This window comes from Lepidothrix coronata, unplaced genomic scaffold, assembly GCF_001604755.1.
Source record: "Lepidothrix coronata isolate B3197 unplaced genomic scaffold, Lepidothrix_coronata-1.0 Scaffold5, whole genome shotgun sequence".
NCBI lineage: Eukaryota > Metazoa > Chordata > Aves > Passeriformes > Pipridae > Lepidothrix > Lepidothrix coronata.
The window spans coordinates 10,693,802-10,712,118 of NW_016690185.1; the positions used below are offsets into that span (position 1 = coordinate 10,693,802).

General features: G+C 37.5%; 1 protein-coding gene across 2 annotated transcripts in view; it reads left to right on the top strand.

Moving 5' to 3' along the window:
- LAMA2 (laminin subunit alpha 2) overlaps window positions 1-18,317 on the top strand; it is a 275,996-nt gene that overhangs the window by 137,997 nt on the left and 119,682 nt on the right. For both annotated transcript variants that reach the window (XM_017829004.1, XM_017828999.1), the window contains exons 18-21: window positions 3,561-3,772; window positions 7,841-7,947; window positions 12,605-12,785; window positions 16,038-16,174. In XM_017829004.1, coding sequence (XP_017684493.1) covers window positions 3,561-3,772; window positions 7,841-7,947; window positions 12,605-12,785; window positions 16,038-16,174 — 637 coding nt within the window. The remainder of the gene's footprint in view (window positions 1-3,560; window positions 3,773-7,840; window positions 7,948-12,604; window positions 12,786-16,037; window positions 16,175-18,317) is intronic.

Below are 18,317 nucleotides of genomic sequence, written 5' to 3' on the forward strand. Positions count from 1 at the left end.
CTTAACTTCATAGAAAGGATCTATGAGAATATCCTGGGCTCAAAGGACGGCTTTTTGACATTTACAGGATGATGATATGCCTTTTCCAAATACAGTCTTGATAGAGATAAGAGTACAAAGCTTTAGGGAAAAGAAGCAAAATGGGTGAGAGTCTAGCTTTTCCTGTAGTACTCCATCATTTATGTACATAGTTCCAGTAACCTTTTCCTTCAAGAAGGAGAGATGAGAGATCACACCGTATGTGTGAGGAGAAGGGTGAGCTGGCTCATGTCCTACCTTCCCCCCACCTTCCCCATTCTTCAAGTCTAGCACAGAGTGCCACCAGCCACAGTCTCTCACAAGTACTGTGGCTTCAAACTACTGCTCATTCTAGCTAATATAATTCTTCCACTAGTGCCAGAGGAGCAATTCTGTATTCCAGTGCTGATGGGAAAAGGGTCAAACATTTCAGGAGATTTGATACAACAGATGTGTTATGCAGGATTGCTTACAGCTTGCAAAGGTAGGCACTCTGACATTAGAAAATGCAAGATTTATAGTTGGTCACACAACAATAACATCTGTGCTGTGCGTCCGAGTTAAGATACCTAACTGTGTACTCACAAGTTTCTTTCTCCACAGGGCTTTTGCCTGATTTTGTACGCAGGTTGAATGCACATAAATTTCAAGGCGTCTGTACAAATAGTATTTCCAGACTTTAAAGTGTTTGCATGTGTAACCTTAATTAACTCTGTCCCAAGGGCTTTTTTTCCAGTAAATATAAAGAAATGTATAAAATAGGCCTACCTGTGTTTCTGTGCATACATGTGTATACACACAGCACCATACAGACTGCTATAAGGAATATTAACTCCATATGGACCAGGCCCAGTACACATACATATACATATATTTAAATAGTATCCCTGTACTTGGTACCAGTTATGCTAAATAAAACCAATGTCAGTCACAGACACACCTACATTTGAGACTAGATGAGAAAAATATGGGAAAAAAATCTTTCTTTACTGCTTTTACTCCTATTTTTGTTGATTTTTTAATCTCAGGGGTCTTATGCTGCACTTAGCTGTCATTTATTTATACACATGTTTTGTGTAATGCATAAAAGTAATTTTCCATGCCAAATACATTATTGGTGTTTGTTAATCTAAACCTTGCCAAATATATAATGCTTTCAATCTGAGAAGAGTAGCTGAAGTAGGAATGTCCTTAAGGGAATAAAGATGGAATCAGTGGGTTTTTTAATCTTCCGCTACTACTTCAGGGAAAGTGGGAGAAAAAGAGGAAGACTTTACATGTACACAGTTTTCTTTTAAGCTGAACTGGTTTACTGCTACTTTCAGGATCATCTTCATTGGATTCGAGATTATGTATGTATATAAGTAGAATATGGCTAAGAGATGGTAGTGGGTTTTTCTAATTTTAATTATCAGAGTCTAAACTGATGAGAACACAAAGAGTTATCGAGGTCTCCTGCTATTAATAGAAGGAAATTATTAGCAGTGCATTTTGCACAAATCCTTGGGGTATTCCTTCTGTGAATTGCTTGGCAAGTTTCTGTGAATGCTGTCAGATACGGAACTAACCCCTAAATAAAAATGAAAGAGGAAAATGAACACAAAATTAACTGAAAACAAATAGATTAGTAGGACCGAAAGATACAGACAATACACCAGTAGTAAGTGAGGGAGATTTTAGCAAAGTGTGGATTAACTTCAGACATAATCTGGTCTAGATAAAGTAAGATAGCTGCATAAATTATCCAAATGTTCTTGGTTTTTCATAAAACATGGCTATTAATTGTTACATATTAAGATACATTCCTGGCCATTGTAACTGAGATATCATCACTGAAAAAAACCAGTTTATTTTGGTGAAATTAAGCTAAAAATCAGTCTTTTGTGGTTGCTGAGATATCCTTCATAAAGGAAAAAAGTATCCATTTCTTTGCAGGGAATACAGTAAATGGCTACATTCTTGACAGATTATGAAATAAAATGCCTGAATTATTCTAATGATAAGATTTTGATGTCTTGTTGCTATGAGGAGATAATTGTGAGAGATAACTATGATAGCACAGTGGGCTAGATTGTGAAAATTTTACTCATGGTCTTAAGTGCTTAAATGCACCCAGACCGATGGAATATTTATACATATTATTCATCTATGGTCTGCATTGTGTATATTTTTAGAGAATCCTATTTTATGTAATCTCTTACTGCAAAAAACTCTTCAATTAGTTCCTACTGTGATTTTCTCTCGTCTCAGTTATCCATTTCTTATAATCTTTGTAATCTTTGCTAATGATATTGAATAGTATTTAACAAATGTTTAGACAGCTTTGCTTAGGATCCAGTTGAAAGATTGATGAGATATTCTGGAAGCAAGGAAAAGGATGAGCTCAATGTACATAAAGGGACAACAGTGAAAGCAGAGTGGAGCTCTACGTTCCTTTATTAGGATGATACACAAAATCTTTGCTCAACCTTGCCATCCAGTACCATTACAAAGTAGAGAGGATATCTGTGTACATTAGAACTGCATTCAAACTGATTTTAAAATAGTAGGAACCATTAATTTATGCAATGTGTTTTATGTACTTTCTGTTTTCTTTATGCTAATTGAAGTTCATCTGAGATGCACATGAATAACTTCATTAGCTAGAACCGGGCAATTTTTCTTTTTTTTCTTCACTGTCTACAAGTTGCTCTTACTATGAAGTGTGAGCAAATGTACTGGAAAGGGAAAGCAGACCAGAATATAAATAGGAAATAGGCTGTGAGATGAGTAGTAATTTGCTTTAAATACAGAGTCATGTTAGGTCAGATTCACTAACCTGTTTTACATGGTCCTCACAGGAAATTGCTGTTGGGCAAGGTGGAAAAGAAGGTGATATTTTTAAACAATTCTCTTAAAATGTGAAAGGCACAGTACACACCAACATAGTTCCTCTGACAATGAGCTATCTTTTTGTTACCTGGCCATACACAGAGATTAGCAATCCATTGATTTAACAAATCTGACCATGCAGTAGATCAGGGGAAGACTAAGACAGGGGAGGATCTTGTTAGATAAACAAATTTATATCTGTATTACATTCTATTTTTCTAAACTAAACAAGTTTTTAAGGTATAGGGAAAAAATCATCAGCCTTGCCGGTAAATGAGTACAGGACATCTAGACATGATATGCTGAAATACAAAGCATATCTAACACAGGATCATAGAATAGTTTGGATTGAAAGGGACCCTTAAAAGTCATCTAGTCCAACTCCTCCCCCCACCCTAGAAAGCAAATAAGATTTCTTGATATACATTGTCTCTCCTTCAATACCAGTGACAAGATTTTTCACCCACTGAAGTCTAATTACTAGCAGAACTGGCAGGATTTCAGTTGGTACTGTATCTACAGTGTTGTTAAAAAGGAGAAGGAGGGAGAAAGACAAAAGACACTTAAGACAGACTTGGGATAATTTTTTGTGATTAGGGAGGCAACAGAATTAAATATTTTTAATGAGAGGATCATTTAATAGTCCTAACCGATGATGTCTTTTACCTTAGGTGTGCAGAAGGCTATTTTGGACAACCTTTAATACCAGGGGGATCATGCCAGCCATGCCAGTGTAATGACAACCTTGACTTCTCCGTTCCTGGCAGCTGTGACAGCTTGTCTGGTGCTTGTCTGATATGTAAGCCAGGTACAACAGGCCAATATTGTGAGAGGTGTGCTGATGGATATTTTGGTGATGCTGTTGATGCAAGGAACTGTCAACGTAAGTCACAAACTTTTGCAGCTCCTGACAGTATTGATCTATCCTATAACTGTGTTCCTGAGAGAAAGACTGTGCCCCTGTATGTGTGAGCAGGAGAATGATATAGAGTACTTACACCTCTAAAAATTATTGCTGTGCATCTGTATCTGGAAAGGGAGGCTTTAAAGTAAGTGGAAGGAATCTATTAAAAACGTTGTAGTTGAAGCAGACATGCAAAAAAAACCCCAGGGAGAGTGGAGCATTGCATGTGTGCAAAAGGTTATACGAAATGTCAGATCTACCAAACTAAATGCAAATAAATGAAAACTATTCACTACAAATGCTATAAGCTATCCAGAGAAATCCTGTTAACTAGTGAGACTGGTGCTGAAAGGAGGGAGTGATATTTCAGTTACTGTAGGGTCCAGCTGTGGCAGCACTCGTGACCTCCTTCCCTCCTCCGTGACCTCAGTAAGAGTTTGGAGCTGCTGCCACTTACAGGGCAAGATTCTCCCACCTGTAAAGCAGAGTCTAAAAATCTCCACACAAATTTTCTGAAGTGCACTGGAAGAAGGTACCTGGCACTGCAGCAAACTACCACTTCTCAACTGAGTGATGGCATGTTGTTCAAGTATCAACCCTAGCTCGTACTTCCCCACAGTGATTACAAAAAATTATTGAGAGGAGATGGAAGATTTGGTAGCAACAGAAGCTTTTGCTTCTGTAGGAGGCAGTGGCTCTCTCTGAGCCATTACTGGCACAATTTAGAATGCAGAACAAGTGCTTTTAACTTAAAAACATTCTTCACATACCTTCCATCCTGTTCAGAGAAATGTAATAAAAGAGGTTACAAACTTCCCTGAAAGAACAGAAGATTTTGTTTCACAAGGATTTAGTCCTTTTAGGTCCACTGGAATAAACTCAGAGTAACTACACTGAGTATAGAGGTGTTGTAGCAGGATAAAATTATGCAAGTAAAAGTTCTGGAGCATTGTCTAACTGCTGTCTGCATAAGAACATGGAGACGATGTCTGCAGTATGTGTTGCATCCACGGCAGTGACATCTGTGGTGACATCTGTTTCCAAGACTTACTCTATTAGCAACTTGCACTTTGAAAGTGAAAATACTGGTCCTGTTGGACCATATAAGAGTGTGTGGGATGCAGAACATCAACAAGTTTCTCAACTAAGATTAATAAATACTGATGAATGCAAAGTCATAGATAACCATGAAGACATACACATGTGTAAATGCTTTCTGTACTTACTATACACAATGCCAGCAAAAATTTGGACAATCACGTATATACAATGCACAAGTTAACAGGTCGTGATGAATAATGTCCTATAAGTTAGAATGTTAAGTATGTAAAGTGATTTTAAAAAGAAGTGTATTTCAAAAATCATAGCTTCCAGTAGCTTGTCACCATTCCTGAGGCATCAGTAGGATTGTTGCTTTGACCATTTCCACAGCAGTGGTAGCTCCACAAGAAAGAGATTTAGTATGAGGAGAGTTCAGAAAACATACAATTAAAAAAAAAATATTAAAAATATATACATATTTAATGTTGAATTACAAGCTTTGCTTTTGTTGTTAGTATCACTGACAAGGAGAGCTCCCTAATGTATTCATAGCCTTGTGCTTGCAGTTGCCTTGTATTCATCTACTCTCTGTCTTTCATGTGGGTTTTCTTTTTTGCATATGATTTTTTATTTCCTTTGCAGACTTCCATGAAGTTTGCCCTGCAGCTACAATATCAGAGGGACTGTGCCTTTACTTTGTTGTTTTCAATTTCATTCCTTATTAAAAAGCCAAATCCAAGAGTATTGCAAAGCATGAATTTGCTTTCAAATTAGTGTTTGAAATGTTTCTTGCTCTTTCTCAGTACAGTGCTGTTGTGTGCATTAACCATTTCAAATGAAAGTACAGCTTTATATCAGCATAGCACCTCTGAACTTTTTTGTGTATCTGTACAAAATCATAAATCTAAGAACAATGAGCAAATGTCCTAGGCATATATGATTTGATTCTAGTAGGTTGTTTTTTGGAGTGAAACAGCACAGTGTGCTGAAGCAAATACCTGGAGGTTGTGCTGATGATAATAGAGCTCAGTGTCATGAGATGCATTAAAGTAGATATTCAAGTGAGCCTATGTTCCAGTGCGTAGGTACTACTGTTGGAGGAGAATAAGTGTGTAGGTTGATCATAAATAGATGTTCATAAATATTTATGCAAATTTAGAGAGAATGAAGGGTCTTGACCAATGTCATTTTGGAAGAAAGTAAGACAAAGTTCTCTGCTATATTGTATTATAATAACCATTTCGAGCATTGGACAAGAGCTAATCTTTCCAGTAGAAGTGAATGAATGGGAAGGCTTTAGGTGAGATAAATGCAATTTATCAGGTTGTGTAACAGTTTATTAGATGGATACCCCTGACTTTATGTTTCTTCTCTATGTATGTACTGCCAGAGCCAAGAAAAACATATATATGTGATACTCATCACTGTGTACAGTTTGGAGTGTTAGCAGTTTTAAAACATGAATATCTTGATAAAGAGGGCTGTATCCAGGTTGAAAGATAAATTATGGGTTTGTTTAGTGTTGAAAACTGAAAGTGAAAGGAAAAGATAAGTGATGTTAATTACATCAGAAGTGTTTTAAATGTTTGCTTTTAAAAAAAACAAAAAGAGATCAAAACCTCTAAAGGTGTTACATGACTGGTATGAACAGCAGGACCAGCATTATTTTTGTTACTTATTCCAGAATTTTTACAAACATTTGAGAAACAATGCCATGAACAGAATGGCAAGTCATCAAGTTGCTTTCATTTAAAAAAAGCAACTTTTGCAGAATACCTCAAAAGTGAGGAGAAAAACCCCCACCTATCCTTTCAATTTATAATTGGAAACTGTAAATTAGTAAGTCGAATGAAGTAATGAGGAAAGTCCTGTTGTAATAGCCTATATATAGAAAAAATAAAGCTGCCTTCTCTCACATGGCACCTTCCGACATGAAAGTATGTGACCACCATGTGTTCACAGTTGGGACTCAAGTGTTTCTTAAAATGAAACTGTCGGTTTGAGGATGAAAAAATAACACATGCAGTTAGGGCACTGCAGGAAGGCAAAATGTGTACTGGACCCCAAATTTACACAGTAGATTGATAATCAGTGTAGAAATATGGATTCATTCCATTCTGGGGGGGAAAAAAGGGACATGCAGGAACTAGCTCATGCTGATAGAATCAGTGACTGCATGGTTATAGTCCCTGTGATATCAATTGCATCCCTCTTCTCCACTGTGAGTGCTAATGGGATTTTTTCCTATTCTCTGCATGCCAAAAGGATTGTGGTTGAAGAACATGAAGGGCAATAGAAATCTTCCCCAAAATTTCTTTTCTCCTAAAACATAAGAATTTACGAGCCAGAAATATTGTTATTTTCCTGAAGAAACAGCATTTTCATCGCCTTTTTAAATCTTAAAGAGAGCACTGTGATGAGTTAATCTGGTCAGCTGGGTTACATTTCCTCTGGAAACTCTGATGCTATTGCTGAGACAGAAATCCTGGACAGTAATGGTAGCAGATAACCCGTGGTCTCTTTTTCAGCTCTACTCTAGAGTTCTAGCTGGGGGATGAGGGTGTTATTACCCTTGTAGAGAGGCCCCAGAGTCAACCTCGTTCTGGGCCGTCAGCCTGCCAGTATATCCTGATGACTACATTGACAGGGAGTGGACTCCAGGGCAGCAGAACCAGCATGCGGAGCAGTAACACTCCCACTGGCCATAGCTACACCGTCTGCATCGGTTTGGGTTTTTTTTTCTCTAAACATCCTGATGATCTTAGAGGAGCAACTAAAAAAAGTTGTTAACGAACTTGAGACAGAATTTCTGACTGCAATAATTTGTAGCAAAATTCCACATTCATATGGGTAGGTAAATGTGTGTTGTCAGTGTATGGGATTGACACCTTCCTGCTTTACTCAGGCTGGTTGTTTCTCAGAGTGGCGAAAGATGCACCGTAAACATTTGGCTATTAGACTTAGCCACAGGAAACACATCAACATCTCCTTCTTATTCCTTTGCAGCCTGTCACTGTCACATCAATGGCTCCTTCTCAGAGATCTGTGACTCTCGGACAGGCCAGTGCGAGTGTAAAGCCAATGTAATTGGGCGCCGGTGTGACGTCTGCAAAGTGAGTGACAAGTTGCATTTCCTTTCAGCTTTCTTCCATTTGTCTTAATTAAATATCGTTTGATTTTTGTATAGGGGGTTTTTTCGCTTAAAGAACATATATGGATTGTTCTTATGTTGAGAAAGGCAGAATGGTTGCTTTTTAAATGTTTTCTAATGGTTTTCTAGAACAAAACATGGAACATTGGATTTACATGCAATGAATGTATTTAAAGCCTCACTGTACATATAAGTGTATTTGCATACATGGTGTGTATACTTTATATTCTGAATGTTTGATATAAATAAATTAGTTAAAAATATTGCAGCTTTGGGGGAGAACCCCTTTATGAAGAAAGTCCGATGGCATCTCATTAAAAAAAAAAGTAGGATGCTAGTTTAGTTCTGCTGTGAATGTTCTGCTTTTATGGTTTTTTCTTAGGGTTTCTTCTTGTTTTGTCCAAACAATGTATTATTTTTTGTGAAAGTGTCTTTTGCCGTGACTTTGTTTTCCTGTCTCATAAATCACTGCAAAAAATATTGTTTCATAAACTTTCACAGAATTGTCTTCAGGCAGCTAGGGAATGTGTTTTAGCTGGCTGCACGTTTCTCTAGCTCAGTGTAAGGACTCATGGATTAGGTCTGTGTCCTCAGAATACCTCCACCTGTGTGTAATTTAAAGCACATAAATAATTCTGCAGAAATCAAAAGGATCATTTTCACCGTTTAGAGTTACGTAATTTCTGAAGTGTTTGCTCACGCTCCATTTTCAACAGTATTTAAAGAGCCTGTTCAAAGAAAAATTGCTGGTATCAATGGAATTTGCAGATTGCATAATGTACCCAGCAAATAGCTCAAGCTTGTTAATACAGTACTGGTGGTTAATTGGAATTAATCTTTGTTTACTAATATGTTTGCTCCTGTCTTTATTCCTGTACTCTCTTAGGTGGTGTAGTTTCCTTATCTTTACTTTCTAACAGTGTTTACTTTTCGTTCTTAAAGCCTAGCTACTTCTGGGCCCCAGAAAAGCTCTTTTGTAGACCCTGTGGCTGCAGTGCTTTAGGATCTGTGTCACTGCAGTGCGATATGTTGGGAAGATGTATCTGCAAATCAGGATTCATGGGCAGACGCTGTGAAATCAGAAAACAGGTGCCTAAATTGCAAGAAAATGCAGGAAGCAGTCAGCAGATTCGAGTACCCCCTCGGAGATGGGGTACCAGCAGTGCCAGTGGGTGCCCACGAGGTGCTTACCGGCCTGAGACTCTGGTAATGAGAAAATGTGTGCATTGCATGGGCTGAAGTCTCATATTTGCTTGTGTTTGGAGCTCACATAGATTGGAGTTTTTTTAATTCTAAGTATGCATGCTACAATAGAAGAAATTCTTGAGAAACAGAGAGGCTCAGAAGACAGGCAGCCTTTTAGGATGCTTCCCTAATCCTAGGGCTTCTCATTGTACAAATTGTGATATCAGCGAGAAATCAAATACAAGAATAAGTCCCAAAACAGCACCATTAGCAGCTGTATGCAGAAAATGTATGGGAGATATACATAAATCAGTGGAATCAGTGGGATTTTCTTGGCTTTTGGCAACATAAGACTTCCTTTTCTAACAATTGAAGAATCAACAGCTCAAGGTGTTTGCAAGAAGGATAAGCCCCAGAGGCAAAGAGTTAAGATCTAATTTTAAAGTGTCAAACATAACTGGTGCTAAAAGTTCTCATTAGTGAATATGGCCAGTTATCTGAGCCATTTTTAACTTTGTACAGTGCCAGTAATTTGAATGTAATGCCCAGAATAACAGGAGTGTTCATTGCTTATCACATACCAAAAGAGCAACTTATTTCCTAAAATAAAGTAATTATGATGCAACTACTTCTAACAGAGCAGTGTTTTAGAAATGTTGTTTTTTTGTCCCTGCAATGCAAACTCTCCATGCTTATCACACCCTGTCTGAAAAATACCTGGCAGTGTTTTTCCTCCTCAGCTAGACTCTGGGACCCATGCTGTATTCGATCATATGGATTCCCTTGGAGAAATGAGCTTTTACCCATTACACATGCATTAGGTTACTGTGTTGGCGACATAAACACTCAACATACACTGATGGGGACAAAATATAATAACATTATCAGAAAATTCATTGTATTTCCTCATTGTAATCCAGGATCTTATCTCTTGTGCAGTAGCTGTGATTCTGAGAATTTCTGTGCGTAAATAAGCTTTGCTGAGGACTTAACTAGGGGGTTCATCTTGAGGGTTGCATGACTTATCAAAATGTCCTTGTGCAGACCTCCTCACCAAATACAACTCAGCATGCTAGTGATCTTTCCTAACTTAATGGAGTGTGGAGTGCCAGTAGCAGACCTTTTCTGACTTTAACCCTTATAAACAGAATTTTTAAGATTCTATCAAACTTTATATTGAGAACTGAAATGCATGCTGTGCATTGGTTACTTCACTGCATTAGTCTGATTGTGCATATTCGCATTTCTGTGTGTTTCTTCTGGTGTAAAAGAAATTTTAGAGATAGTCATATATTTAATTGAACCCTGGAGTTTACTTATATGAGTTTGAGTATTTTTTTCTCTCTGATAAACTGTATTTTGTCATGCAGAAATTGGCAAAACATTTCAATATAGAATTTGAAAGTGAAAATAAGTGTAATTCTTTATTACATATATAATCAAGCATTGTCTTAGGTTCATATAGTTCTTCAGGCCAAATTCTGACCATAGGTGTGGTCCTGTATTCTGATACCTATCAGCAGATTCTCTGAGTGGGTGTGGATCTCCAGTATTAAACTCAGATATCAGATTCCAGAATTTCTCCATGAAAAGCTTCTGAAGCCTCTGAGAATTCATCAGTACAAGAAGTTAAGGGTTCCACTATGGAACAAATCCATGTAAAATGTAAATCATAGAATCATTAAGGTTAGGAAAGACCTCCAACATTATCAAGTCCAACCTTTGATCACCACCTTGTCAACTAGACATAGCACTAAGTGCCATGTCCAGTCATTTCTTGAACACCCCTGGTGGGGTGACTCCACTCCCTGGACAGCCTGTTCCAATGCATGACCACCCTTTCAGTGAAGAAATTGTTCCTGGTGTCCAGTCTGAGCCTCCTTTGTCACTGCTTGAGAATATGTCCACTTGTCCTGTTGCTAGTTGCCTGAGAGAAGAGGCTAACCCCTACCTTGCTACAACCTCCTTCTGGGCATTGTAGAGAACAGTAAGGTCTTCCCCGAGCATCCTTTTATTCAGGCGAAACAACCCCAGTTCCCTCAGCCACTCCTCATATGACTTACTCTCTAGACCCTTCACTATCTCTGTTGCCCTTCTCTGGACAAGCTCCAGCACTCCAATTTCTTTCTTGTAATGAGCGGCCCAGAACTGGAGGCAGTACTCGAGGTGCAGCTTCACCAGTGCTGAGTACAGAGGGACAATCACTTCCCTAGTCAAAGTCGGTGCAGCTCCACTGATCTGAAAAATCTACTGATTTATAGAAGGTAAAAATCTAACACCTTGTGCCTGGATCACACAGTAGTACATTGTAAAGTAATTATTTTCACTTTGTTCCATTTATATTCGTTAGCAGTGATCTTTTGAATATACAATTTTTAACTTTTTGTTTTTTCTAGCACAGTCTGTGATAGATTTTATTACTAAATGTTGTAATATCAATTTCAAGTGAAGTTGTTATTATTATGGTTTCGATTTCAGATTTCTTTGAAAATCAGCATTTCTGAAAAAAAAAAGGTAGAGAAGTACTCCCATTTTAAAGCAGTCTAGCTCAAGACTGAGTTCAGAATTTGAATATCAAGTATGGTTTGTTCCTAGTAGCCTCTGTTGGCTGGTGCAGTGAAACCCGCAAGGTCTGTTGGTTGAAAGTTTTGTGCAGAACTCCAGATTACAGTAGACAAATGAGCATGTGTCTTCCCCTCTTTACAAATATTTTGCATTCTACTAGCGAAGTTGAGGAATTTTATTACTGTAGTTGATAATATCTACTCTGGTTCTGTAGTGTATTAATCACTGCAAAAAAAAAAGTAAAGAAAGAAAATAGAAACAAAGGCCTGATCCAAAGACAGAGTTTTTATCTTAAAAATAGATAATTCCCATTATTTGTTTGTACTGTACACAAGTACATTATATCTACGTTCTTCTGAAGTTATTCCTATATATCATTCAAAAGAAATGCCCTTGAGTTACAGAATACAGTATACAGACCTTGCCCCTGATCAGAGAAGATAATATCTAGTTGTTCAGAGGCTTTCCAGTTGCATCAATCTCCATTCGCAGCTAAGAATTTGAGGCACTCTCTTAGCAGCAAACTCTACCTGACAAATTCTTACAACCAGACACAGGATATGTATATGGTGCTGACATACATTCCATTCCATGTGAGAATTGTACTTATGGAAACACAACCTGGTAAGCAATGCATTACGCTTGTAGAACATCCATTATAGCATCAGGTAACATTATATAATAGTTATTCTTTCTCATTTATGTAGGGCATTTAGTGCCCTTGCTCCAGGGTTTTACCACTACAATTCACTTTGTTAAGAGTAGTATTTCAGTGGCGAAGAGGAAAGATCTCCCTACACTCTCAACTCTTGCTCTTTTCTCCTGATAATGATTCTATGTACTAACTGCTCTTCCTCTCTCTGTGGCAGCCTGAAACATTTGGCTTACAGTCTTCAAGAGGATGTGTTCCCTGCAACTGCAACTCTTTTGGTTCCAAGTCCTTTGACTGTGATGGAGATGGACAGTGTTATTGCCAGCCTGGAGTGACAGGAAAGAAGTGTGACCGCTGTGCACATGGATTTTACAACTTTGAAGAGGGAGGCTGTACTCGTACGTAAATTTTTTACACCCAAGTGCAGATTTATTTATTTGTTTGTTTATTCCTAAAATTCTAGTTTGGCTGGTTTTGGATTGCCTAACAAATTTTCTTGACAGCTAGGTATGTTCATAGACAGCCTTGTAAATCAGTCAGTTGGCAAGGATGATGATTGGCAAGAAGAAAAGACATGGGTAATTTCTGCCATTTTATGGTCAGTTTATGGCTAATCTACTATGCTTAGAAGGAAGAGGGATGTCCTTTACTCCAAGTAAAGGAGTAAAAAACTCTGCCAAAAAATTCTATGAATTTCCTATAATTTAATTATATTGAGGATATCGTAGAAGTCTGATTAAAGTTCTTACCAAATCACAACAGCTTGAAGAGAAAACAAAAACAAAAACACAAACCCCCTTTGCTTCTAGTTTTATTCCCAATCTTTTTTGTTAATGCAATCCTTTTCTGTACATTAATATTTAGTTTCTTGCTTACTTGTATACTTTTTGTGTGCAACAATATCTTCAGGTAAATCTGTCTGCTACGTCCCTTGTGTAAACACATGAAAAATCTGCTTTTCTAGATGCTGAAACTCTGGCATTGGACATAAATATATCCAGCCACTTCTTTACATTATTTTTTTTTCCTTTTTTGACATTAGGTCAAAAACTGAAATGGATGCTTCCTATACCTGAAGTAGTACAGATTGCTATGTCAGAAAGAACCTAATCTATAGGTTTCTTCACAGGGAAATATCCATCTTTGCTGCTAGAACTGTATTTTTAAAGTCTCACAGACACATTTAGGTGTGATCACAGGAGACATAACTGGTTGTCTAGTGTGAGTGACTGCTGGAATGCCAGAATGCTGCTATCATTCTTCAACCATAAACTGTATTCTTCCCCAAAGCAGAAATCATCATGTCCAGTAATCTGTTCGTCCTCCTTTCCTATCCAGAATAGCAACAGAAGCAGCAAGACTAGCTCTCTGCCTTTTTTTTACTCCCTTTTTTTATGGAAGGAGCATCAAAGCCTTGAGACCCACATTTGTGCAGCAAATTTCAATTTTAGCTGTAGTGTGGATAAACCTTAAGACAGGATTATGTTTGAAAACATTGTTCTATGGTATTGTTTCCCATGTTCAAAGGGGGAACAGCCTTGAAAAGTGCAAAAACATTGGCACCTTGGAAAAGGGAAAGATTGGTTCCCAGGCTCATTGATGAAAACAGCTTGAAATAAAATGCAAATGATAACTGCAGTCCTAAAGCCTTTAGCAAGTATACAGAAGGGAAAAAATACTATAGTTTATCTTTATGGTTAGCCTCTTATTCTAGCATTTCACAGTTTAAAAGTACATCAGTATTGTGAAACACAAAAAATGTTGTTAAGTTCATACAGTTGGAGAAGGAAAATGAGAGGGCTATTAATAAGATTTCAAATTAAAGTTATAATTGCTCTCTTAGCAAACTTTGAAATGACAGAGTAAATCCATGCAACATTTTAAATAGAAATATATCAACCTGTGATCATCAAATGTTTAAAATAACAGCAACAGCTAAAGATATTCAGAACATTCAGATTTTTAAAAGTTCCTAAGTAAGTAGACAGATGGAGAGGAATTCTGTTTTCAACATGCTGTTTTTCCCCACTTATTTTTAGGAGATTTCTTATGTATTCCTTCAAATGACAAAAAATAAGGAATTAAATTATGAATCACAAAGAAAATCAGAAATTTAATAAAATATATCAAAACATGCTAGAAAGAAAAGTACAGAAAAATTATTTCCATTGTGACAGTTAAGTATCAAATAAAATATTGGACCTCTTTTATCTAGCATTTATCCAGAAGGAATATAATTTGATTTTTTCTTGTGCAGTAAAAGCCCATAAATCATAAAATAAACCCTAAAGCATCATCAGTGTTGACATTCTAGCAGCAAAGATACAAAAGAGATTTCTATTTCACTATTGCTTGCAACGTGTTGTACTTTTTCCCTCCTTTTTTTTTTTGATAGTGATAAAAGTAAAAATGAAAAAAAGATTGGTCTACCTCCTTCTTCCCCTCCATGTCTTTTAAGCCAATATTCTGTAAGACCTGGAAGCCCATAGAAGAGCTGTCACACCCGAAAGCGTCGGTCTCCTAATGAGCTGTATTCTGAAGCATCTTCAAGCCACAGTGTGTCAAAAGATTTGAAATAGCGTGGAACATATCCTGTTCTGGCAGGATGGAGGCAAAACTTGCTATCTTCTTTGCAACAATTACCTTATTTTGAAAGCATTGATGGGGAAAAAATAAAGGTCACTTCTTATTTGAACTATAAATATGAGTTTTATCTTTGCACATCTCTTGTTTTCTTATTTAACTCTGAACTGATGTATTTCATACAGTAAAGACAATGATCATAAATGAAGCCCTCAGTAACAAAGTTACACTGCCCTTTAAACACCCAAGGAACAGGTTATGGCTCAGAGTCTCATAGTTTGCTTATGATGCTTTTTCTCTGGCCTCAGGGGTAATGTGGATGATGGGTATGAAAATAACCATACACCAGTTCTGCTTCTTCAATCACTGAGATATCTTGTGCCCCATAACTACTTATCACTTACATACCTTGAATTTGTATTTTCCACCAGTGAGCTGTTTACTTAATAATCATTTAAGAGCAACGACCGCTTCTGGAACCACTTTCAAACCTAAAGTATTTTTACTTTACTGTAGTCTGTGAAGAATCCCATTTTCCCATGGAGAGGAGACATCAACTGGTTGACATCCTCCCAAGGCAGAGAACATGCAATCTGAGAAAGAATAGAAATGGAAAAAGAAACTGAAACACCTCTTTTGTCCTTTAAAAGAAGTCTCTTTAGAGCAGCAGAAATTTCAGGAGGTTGGCTCAGATTGGTATAAGATGTTAAACACACTGCAGTTCCTGCATAGATGGCTCAGGTGGCTTCTTGCAGGAGACAGCGTGGGTTCAGAAATTGTACAGCGGCACTTCTGCGGCTAAGTCACAAGAATGCACAATCTCAGAAGTCTCTGCACTTCAGCAGTTAGTGCCTTTATTTTTCCCATTCTGTTCTCATTGCGGTTACTTCAACCTCAGCTGTGTTCCATTGCTACTGGTTTTGGTTTGTCTGGGTTTACCCTACCTTTCCTACCTCACTGTGTCCACAGATAACCGAGAGTTCACTATACAGTTAGCATCTGCTCTCCAGATGTCACATAAAGGGCTAATTTTTCCTCTGCTTTATTTTTTTTCATCTTCCATGAAGCCTGTGAGTGTTCACGTTTTGGTAATAACTGCGATCCCATCAGTGGCCGCTGTATCTGCCCTCCCAATACTATTGGAGAAATGTGTGACAAATGTGCACCAAATTACTGGGGCCACAACATTATCAGTGGCTGCAAGGTGAGTGGATTTCTATTTTCTCTGTGTGCATTACTTTTCTCACAGTAATTTATAGCTGAAACACAATTCTTGGTTTGTAAATCATGTTTTGCCTCTGCATTGCAAGTTTTGGTGTCACTGTGTTGTAAATGTTGGTGATCTTTTACTGAGCACTACAGATCCTTTTTCTCAGGTATACAGCCTGTAAGACAAAAATCCTGTTGATTCTGCAGTCACGCTGAGTCAGTATCCTCCTTGAAACTGGTTTTATTTTAGTATAGCTGTGTTTAAAGTGATTGAGGAGATTACCACAGTATTGAACAATGTATATAGATGTATATGTACAGGTAATTGACAGTGCTTTTGTGGAACAAATTTACTTTAGTCTTAATGGTGATACCACTGGGAATTTGTACTCAAAGTTTGCTTGAAAAGGGCTTCTATTAGTGCATAAAAGATATCAAGGAGAGAAGAAAAGAAACATCAACCTTAGTTGTAAATAGCTCTTTCTTCCTCTGTTCTGAAAGGGGTAATAAACCTTTTCATTAGCCTTTAAACCCTTTTATCACAATATTTGACACAGAGTTAAAAAAATCTGAACAGAAGGGAGAAGAAACAGGAAAACAATGATAGAACATCAAGGAGGCCATCAATGCTGTTGTTAATGCCCTTGAGTTGAGGAGAGCAGTGTTCGGCTAAGGTTGAAAATTGGTGACAGTAGACATCATGCAAAGTTCAAATGCCTTCTCCTCTCTTCTGTGCTAATTGATGATGAGGGATTTATAGTACTGCTACAATTCATCCACAAAATTATATCTGGTCTGAACATAGTCATACACCATTAATGCTTTTTCTTGAAAGGCTGTTTGTCATGTAGCTCAGGCTGCAAAGCAGTTGTCGAGAATGATTTCCTTTTCGTATGTACGAAAAACTCCTCTTGTGAAACCTCTGCTGTGCTGCTGTGATACAGACTCTTGGCTTCTGAAACCAGCCTAATGAGGTTGAAGACCTCTGTTTGAGCTCTGGAATATATTCTCTGATTGTCTTTTATGTGAGCACATTAGTATGACAGTTCCATGGCACCATCTAAATTAATAATGATCTATCAGCCCACATCTCTTTCAGTATGTTGCAGCTAATTTCTGCAAAGTAAGATGTGAACCTCCTACTTGCAATTTTCGTAGAAGTTTTCCAAGGTTCTTTTAACTCAGGAATAGAGAGAATTGCGTACAACTGCAAAAACAAACATAGCATCTTATGGTAATTTAGGTTTTGATATTGCACACCAAGCTATTTCAGAGTATGGCGAAGAATTTGCTTTCTAAGCAAATATATCACATATATGTTCACATATATCTTGTAGTATAAAGGTCTTTCTGTCAGAAGGTTTTATTTTTTAGGTTAGGTAGTAGTCTAGCAGCCTAGCATTTAACCAGTGGTTAAATAGTTCCTCTGGCATTCATTAAAGATTGCATTTGAATGTTTCCTGTAAATATTAACCTTCTTTATATATGGTCTTTTCAGATCTGAAGAAAAGTGCTCTAAGTAGTCATGTAATAAACAATTTTGCTTAGAAACTGAATCCACCTTTTCTCCTTCTCTTTTTCGGCTTTGTTTCTGTAATTTTAGCAAGTCTATCCATGTCAGTTACTGTGGTAACCTGTACTACTTCCACAGAGTTTGCTTCTGTAAGCTGAACTCCTCCATATGAGATTCTGGTCACGCCAGGGATTGCAGCCAATGTCCTGTGCTAACTTTGCAGTGCAGTCACAGTAATAGCACTGAGGGATTCTTCTGTTCCTTGGAAGTCTGCAGTTTTCCCTGCTACTTAATTCTCTATTCAATATCTAGACCCCCTGGCAAATCATCTATTTCTATCCTTACCTGCCTGCGCAAGTCTCATTCTCTGAGCAAGTTTACTTCCCAGTATACTGCATGACTAAATCTCTAGCCCTTACTGTGTAAACTGCTGTCATCTAGGAGTCTTTTTTGTACAAAGACACCTGTCTGATGGATGACTAATAAATACTGAACTAGATTCCTCTGGAACTACTAAACCAATTGCCCCTGAGCAATTCCAGTTTTAGGAAAGTGGTCTGAACATGCCTGCAAACGATTTACATACAAAATACTTTTTAGGGAGTGTTTGTAGTTTGCAAGTTAA